Here is an 8,212-nt window from a genome sequence, read left to right as displayed (position 1 = left end):
ATGTAGAATGATGGTCATCGATTTCAATTTCTAAAAGGCTTCTCTCTTTATATTCCAAATTTATTAGTAAAGTGAAAAAAAGAAATAGAAAGAGTGGTCCTTTTAAATTCTCTTATAGTTCACTTCCAAAATATTCAACTTTAATTTGTTGGTTATATATGAAAAGCAATTTGCTCCAACTTTATTCACCCACAGGGCAATTATCAAATCAGATTCGATCCAAAGGGGAAATGCGTGATTCCACACTATATGGATTTGATGGAGTTGTGGGCTAGCTTGAACTACATATTTTTTGTTTTCTTGTGCTTTTCAAGAGGGCACTTTGGATGGAACTTGAAAAGGTTTAATATCATCTTTTACCTTCATATTTAATTAAGTAAATAAATAAAAGGCACAGTGATGTTCCACCTAATTTACGCACGCCTCAATTATTTCAGGAGATATAATAACTTTGATCACCAAAACATAGACAAATGGAGAGATATCACCAGATCTAATACCTTTAGTCTAAAGGTGTATAAAGGAAACCAACAAATCGTATTAACCCAATAATTCGAGTCAAATCGAGAAAAAAAATCCGACTATGATTTAGTTTGGTGTTGGAAACCATAATTGGTTTAGTTTGGTATTAACTAAAGAAAGTCAAACCGAAACCAAACCAACCTGACATTACATATATAGAAATTTTAGATATATTTAATATATAAATATACTTATTGTGATGTAATTTATAAATATTTCTAAAAAAATCATAATTTTATCTTTTAAAGTATTATTTCAATGTTTGACTTAGAACTTTTGAATGTTCCAATAAGTTTTATAGCCATTAATATTAATACATTAAATAATGCCAACAAAAACCGAAACGAAAATCAAATCAATAATAATGCTAACAAAAGACATTCAGTTCAATACTACGAACGAGAATGTATTGAATATCTATTTTTTGTTTTGCAATAATTTAAATAAAAATTCATAACTTGTTTTATTTCTTCTTTAGCGTTTAGTCATGTAATTAATAATCCCTAATTAGTCTACTTATTTTAGCATAACTTAGTACTTTTAGATTATGTTTATTTTTATTATGGCTTTTTAATTAGCAATTATTTATATTACATAATTTTATTGTCTTTATTGTTCAATATTTTAGGATAATGCCATGACACATCTCTTATTTTTTATTATTTTCTTGAAAAATACTTTATATAGTTGTATCTTACTAGGATTAAAATAATATTTTGAGCACAAATTATATGTTTTGTTCTACGAAGATTTTACTGGAAAAAACCCGAATAACCCGAGAAAAACCGAGATTGAAAAACCCGAGTTTTATTGGTTTGGTTTGGTATTTAGATTTAATAACCCGACACAATTGGTTTGGTTTGGTAATTGTAAAATCCGAACCAACCCGACCTATGTACACCCTACTTACAACTTATTTGGATGGTTGTTACCTATTGTATTGTATAGTATTGTTACTTTAATTACAATGTTTGTTTTGATTGTTACTTAAATTTTATTATATCGTATCGTTAAATCTGTCGTTACGTAGCAATGAAATGTGCTACGTTATGTAACGACCGATTTGGTGTGGTCGTATCGTTACCTTGTCTTTTTCTCTCAATCTCACTCTTCATTATTATTAAATAATTTTATTTTATTATTTACACTACCTTTTTATATATCGTATCATAATCTTTCTTTATAATATTACAAGTTATTCATCATATTAAATGACGGTAAAACGACAAAATCCATCCAAACATTGTATACATCAAACGATACAGTATAATACAATACAGTACGATACGATACATTATGAAACGATACGTAAAAATCATCCAAACAAGCAGTTAGATTTGGTCTGTAAGTGATTTCCTCATTCAAAATTTATTTATGTTTCTTACTTAAATGATCTGATTTCTCTTTAATTGCAAGATTATTATGAATATTTCACAAAGTATATTGACTATTATGGGATGTGGGAGTAAATTGCTTGGACGATTACCCAACTTATGAAAAATATCCTATCAAAGTCACGTTTGTTTTTTTTTAAGATAACAAAGTTACCCAACTATTTTTGACTTAGAAAATAAATTCTACACATTTAATATGCCATGTCATATTAAAACTCTATTTTTTAATAATAAAACAGGTTTAATCCATGACTCTTCAAGTCATTTTAACAGAAAAAGAGCTTATCAGCACTTTTTTATCAAATATTGCAACAACTTATCATCAATTTCAGCACTTGTACCCAAACACATAACTGCTTATTTATTAAATCAATTTCAGCACTTATTGCTTATCAGCTACTTCTAATCAGCTAATCCAAACGGGCTCTATATATCATGTATTAACATCTTTTAGTTCTTACTATTGGATTACGTTAATATGCTCTGGAGTTTTGCTTCATAAGTCAGTCAATCTTGATTTGGTACAGCGAATTCTGAGAATCTTCCGTTTACGCAGACCTTAATTATTCACATATATGATTTGTTAAAATTGTTAGGATGTGAGATAGTTCTTACAAGCATGCCAAGTATGCTTAGCGGCTCTTAGAGTATGTATAGTTTGTTAAATAAATTTGAAGGAGGAGTTGAATAAATTGAGACATTGGCTTCATTTCCGATTTCAAACTTTTAGTGCAACATGATTACAATTCACAGTTGATATACTACGACTTTATTTGCCCTTTCAAACATCCTAACATAAATACATAGAAGGACTGCCTTTTTGTTATGGTTACTAAAAAGGAACTACAAACCGAAAAAAACAACTTATTGCTAGTCAAGGCCTTCTTTGGCCTTGTTTTGGTTATGAACATCAACAACAATTGAAGCCTTTCCATAATGTTGACAATCAAATTCAGTATCATCAAGTCGTCTTAAAAGGCTTGTAAACTTGTAGATCAGATACAACGCCAGCAAAAGAACCAGCAGCTGCAGCAATTGAGATAATAAGGCAAGCAACACTAAGCATTTGAAGGCAAATCCATTTTGTGCTCCATTTTGTTATCTTCTTTTGCACAATGTACATTTCCACCGGGAAATAGACTGTTAGCGGCCAAAACCCAAAGGCTCCAAGAATTCCAACTATGTCATTGAAGAATGGCAATAGCATAGATATGACCGTGGTGATGATGACGAAAATAGTCCTCCAAATTATGCGGAAAAGGTTGAGTTTAAAGGATTTATAGCCTATAATCGGGACACTAATCTCTTTGGCAATGAATTTACTCTCGGGGTACCATTCTGCTGCTGTTTTTTCAATGAAGGCGAAAAGGGGCTGGCAGTAAACCTGGTATGCACCAACAAGGTGGACGACAATGGCTATGTTCGCTATATCGAGTAGCCAATAAGGATTGTAGAATCCAAAACCAGTTAGTAAGTTTCCAGGAGCAAGATCTCCAAATGCTGCATAGCCAAAGCAGCCACAGAGCATGTAGAAAACTGTTGTTACTGCTACACTAATTAGAGTTGCATTTTTCATTGTCTTGGATTCTGACGGTGGAGATTTGAGTGTATCCTGTAATGTTTAGAAATTAATATAACATCAAGCTAAATTAAAATGCTCTTTGAGTAAAAAGAAAAGTGATAAAGGCCCTGTGGTATTACCTGAATCTCAATAAGGATGAGAGAGTAAGAATAGGCAAAAGCGATAGCTCCAAGGGCTTGGAAGCTTTTCCAAATCTTTTGCATTTCAGTCACAGTTCCGATGCTAATTCCAGTGAGACTTCCTCCGATTTTTCCAGTTTCTGTTATTACAAGGGTATCGGGAAAAAAAAGTGAAGCAGAATATTAACCGAAAATGAAATATTTTGAAGGAAAATATGGAAATTTTTAACAAACCTGCCACTTTAGCAACTCCTAATCCTAGTCCAATAGTAGAGTAAGTGAAAGACATAACGGCAGCCACAATTGAAAGCCACCAAATCTGATCAAAATCTGGAATTTGGGAGAAGATGATTTCTATTATTCCAAACATGATCATGTATGGAGTGCTGGATACTTGACAAGGAGCTTGATCACCATGTTTGTGGAAACAATTAGACCTTTTAATAGCTCTGTTCATTTTTACATCGAAAATAATATAAACAAACAAAAATGAGCTCAGTATTTGAACACCCCCCTAAAAAAAATTAAGAGAAAAAAGATCAAATCACAAATGTAACAACTATACTTACATCATGCTAATTGAAGATGCAATGGTGTATCCGATAGCAACTCCAAAAAGATTCGCATACTGAATCCATCCACAAATCTTGACTTGGAGCCCACCTGAAATCATTTTTAAAAAATACCCAAATTTGAGTAAATTAGTAAAAAAGAAAGAAAAAGAAACAGACCTCTCTACTATACAAAATATATCTTAATTTTATCATTATCGCTAGTAAATTGTCCCCTATTTTCGATTGTCCTTAATGTCGCTCTAACTTAGAAGTATAATCAAGAGTAATTTTAAATCATAGTCAAAATATATGTATGTATTCCGGAATCAGTCTTTCTGCCCTTCTAGAATAGGGTAAGGATGCGTACATCCTACTCTCCCAAGAAACTCGATGTTGTTGTTGTTGTATTCAGAATAGATGTATAAATTTTGCACCTTTTTAAAAAGGGTTTCGTCATGTGGAACCCATTTAATTTTATGTTGGAGTTTCGTTAAAGGTTAAGACAAATACAAAACTTGCTAACGATAAGGCTATGTGTGACCCAGAATATAAGAGGATAAAATTAAGTTATTTCGGCGTAAGAAACAAAAGAATTATATGCATACCAAGATTGGCTTGGACAGCATCCATGTAAGTATAGTTTCTCTTGCCGGAAACAGAGTCGCCGGAGCGGTAACAATCGGCAAGAAGAGCGGAAGTGTAATAAGTAACAAAAGAGAACAAAATCATAACAATAGGACCAGCAATCCAACCAAGTTGAGCTACTGCCCATGCTAAAGACAAAACTCCCGAACCAATTACAGCTGTTATGATATGAGCACTTGCCGTCCAAACGCTCTGCTGTAAAAATGGGGGGGGGGGGGGGGAACGTCCCAAGATTTATCAGAAAGTTTAATACCAAAATTCAAGAATTGAAATGGGGTTGAGTTAAAGAACCACAAAATATGAGGGAAAAAAAAAGGATTACCGGTTCTTTTGAGACGGCCATCATCGTCAAAGCACTTGGATTCAGTCACATTAATGGAAACATCGAACACTTGGTGTTTTGAAGCAACGTTGTTGTTTTCTCCCATCTTTGTGATTTTAACAGAAATCAAAGAAGAAGAAAACACAGAAATGATGAGTTTTTGCTTCTACTACTGTTCTATAAAAGATTAGCTTCGTTCAAAAAATAAATTTTCAATGACTAGGTAGCTAAAGTAGAGGCAGAGAGAAGCAGCAGTGAGTCTATTCACTCAGTTTCTGAGTTCAATGGACCACACTATTCACTATTACTCCTTTAACTCAGTTTGAGCTGAAATAAGTAGAGGTGCTTGAAAGATGGCATAGAGAGAGAGAGAGTATATAAATAATAGGGAAAGCCATCTGTCGTCCCTTTTATTTCGATAATTGTATACTCCATATTTATTTGCTTATTTATTACGGTCCCTAAGAAATTGTAATGGGAATAATTCTAAATGAAAATTGAAGTGGAAATTGTATATGCACTTTTATTGTTTCCCTCATTGTAAGGGGAAAAGAGAAAGAAAATATTATAAAAGGCACGTGATAAAATAAGAAAGAAAACAGAAGAACGAAAGAAATACGCGGTTGACGACCACCAAAGAGCAATTGGACTCACTCCAAGTAGTTTGACTTTGACATGAGAGTGATGGCTCTTTTGTATATTGTGCCCAACTTCTAGTCTATTTTGTCTAATGCTCCCCCTTCCGGTTTATGTTAATACGTTTGATTGAGCACGAAATTTAAAAAAACTAAAGATTTTTGGAATTTGTAGTCCTAAACAAGTCAAAAAAGGAGCTAGAATATGTGTGATTATAAAAGCTTTTCATTAATGGTAAAATTGTAAGTTCAAACTAAATTATTTCCAAATTTAGAAATGGGTCATTCTTTTTGAAGCACCATAAAGGAAATAGGTTCACATAAACTGGAGCGGAGGGAGTAGTATGTTTGGCAAGTGTTTTTTCTCAAAAGTACTTTTCTTAAAAATACTTTTGATGAGAAGCAGTTTGAATTTCGCTAATTAATTTGAAAAGCACTTCTGAGCAGCAATTAGTGTTTGGTGAAGCTTTTAAAAATTATTTCTAAGTGTATTTTTCTCAAAAGTGCTTTTGGAGATAAACTATTTTTTTCTGCTTCTTATCAAAGTACTTTTTTTCCTTTCAAAAGCTTGACCAAATACTTTAATTTTCTTCTTTCTAGTAAAAATAAGATTGTTAGGAAAATATAAAAAACATATTTTTTATTTTACTTTATTTATATTTATTCTGGGCATGTAATTTGATATGGTCCACAATTATATGTAATAATGAATATGCCGCTATCATCATCAAAATTCAAATATTTATTGGAGAAGTAGGGATAATTTTAAAATATAATTAATTCTTTCTTAGTTTTCTAAAATGATAAATTTTTTGGAACAAAACTAAAAAGTTACAAATAAATATAACCGGATGAAATAGTTGGATTCCCACTAAGCTTTTGCATTTTAGGCAAATATTCTTTTCTGATTTTTTTCTTATTCCAATTAACTTTTTCTTGCATTTCACTTATTTCTTTTTGGTGCTCGGGGGAAGGTCCAGAGGAAGAGCAGTTGAGTGTTGAACTTGTTCTGTATTTATTGTGGATATGGTTAATTTTGTAAGCTAGTATATGGGAGCCAGACTGGCTAACTGTTTGAGTTATTGCAACTTCTGACTTTTGTGAGAACATTTTCTTCTTCATTGCTGTCTTTTTAAGCAATGTTTTCTACCTGGACTTTTTATTTCCAAGAAGCAAATATATAATACTAAAATTTTTTAGAATACTTCTACACGTCAAATCATGCATGCAAAACACGATATTAATTACAGGATATGTTTTTTAAGTGAAGCACAAATCTGTCGAATCATTCATATCACGATCTTTTATATTGTGGATCTTCTCATTTCGTCATCTAGCTTATGTTTTACAAATAGTATTCAGACTGTACGACTCAATAAAATTACTTTTTTGTGCAATTTTTTTAGTCTACTTATAGTCTATCTTAAGTGGCTTATAGCCTGTTTGGCCAAGCTTATTTTTGGCCAAAAGTGCTTTTTTTTTTGCCAAAAGCACTTCGCCTCAATTTAAGGTGTTTGGTCAAGTTTCTGGAAGGAAAAAAAAAGTGTTTTTGAGGAGGAGCAGAAGCAGTTTTGGAGAAGCTGAAAAAAGTAGTTTCTCTCCAAAAGCAGTTTTTTGAAAAGCACTTTTGAGAAAAATACACTTTGAAGCAGTTTTTTAAAGTTTGGTCAAACACTAATTGCTGCTCAGAAGTGTTTTTCAAACTAATTAGCCAAACACAAACTGCTTCTCACCAAAAGTACTTTTGAGAAAAGCACTTTTGAAAAAAAAACACTTCTCAAAATAAGCTGATTTTTGCAGCTTGGCCAAACGGGCTATAAACTGTCATCTATGTATGCTTTCAGAATATACAAATGTATTGAAAGTTATGAGATACAGTTGACATTATAATTGGTTCATAAGCTTCGACGGCACTCAGGATCCAGTTACCCTGAGTATACTTTCCCAATCATAATTGTTTGACGAACAAAATATGTCTAAATATATATATATATATATACATACATACATACATACATACATACATACAAATAGTCAAATTCTTCGCAATTTTAAAAAAAAAAAAAAAAAAGGAAGAACAAGTTGAGGACTTGGTATCTAACCTTCATTATATCTTTCCTCCTTTAGAATGTTATCCCAAATTGATGAAACAATTGCAAATATTGTACAATCACAAGGGAAGGAAAGGAGTGTTAGAGAGTAATGATGAGTTGTGTTGCTCACTTAATTTGAGCAATGACCTAACATATTTATACTAGTTGAAACAATGTATTAAATTAATATTCAAAGTTTGTCTCTTTAAAAGAGAACCTTTGAATCAAAAAGTGGGAAGAAAAAAATTCTTCATTTATTGCTTCAATTTCATCCATTGTTGCTGACAGAGAATTAGGTTCTTTTGATATTAATCATTCCCATAAATAATTGAAGCCAAAGATTATA

The 8,212-nt window shown here is 31.9% G+C and overlaps 1 protein-coding gene across 2 annotated transcripts; it reads right to left on the bottom strand.

Annotated features, from left to right (window-relative positions):
• Positions 1–2,599: 2,599 nt before the first annotated feature.
• Positions 2,600–7,996, bottom strand: LOC107788618 (amino acid permease 3). Of its 2 annotated transcripts, XM_075232927.1 has the most exons (7): positions 7,876–7,996; positions 5,138–5,244; positions 4,777–5,009; positions 4,187–4,280; positions 3,852–4,066; positions 3,618–3,757; positions 2,600–3,528 (listed from the first exon to the last, which is right to left on the bottom strand). In XM_075232927.1, the coding sequence occupies exons 1-7, from the start codon at positions 7,879–7,881 to the stop codon at positions 2,878–2,880; spliced, it is 1,446 nt and encodes a 481-aa protein (XP_075089028.1). In that variant the 5' UTR covers positions 7,882–7,996; the 3' UTR covers positions 2,600–2,877. The 2 variants fall into 2 exon arrangements, with proteins under 2 accessions (XP_075089028.1, XP_075089027.1); XM_075232926.1 differs by lacking the exon at positions 7,876–7,996 and having other exon boundaries at positions 4,777–5,011; positions 5,139–5,562.
• Between the last annotated feature and the right edge of the window lie 216 nt (positions 7,997–8,212).

Source organism: Nicotiana tabacum, chromosome 16 (assembly GCF_000715075.1).
Source record: "Nicotiana tabacum cultivar K326 chromosome 16, ASM71507v2, whole genome shotgun sequence".
In the NCBI taxonomy this organism is placed as follows: Eukaryota; Viridiplantae; Streptophyta; class Magnoliopsida; order Solanales; family Solanaceae; genus Nicotiana; species Nicotiana tabacum.
Note: the sequence above shows the minus strand (reverse complement) of the source record. Positions and strands in the feature narration are given on the sequence as shown.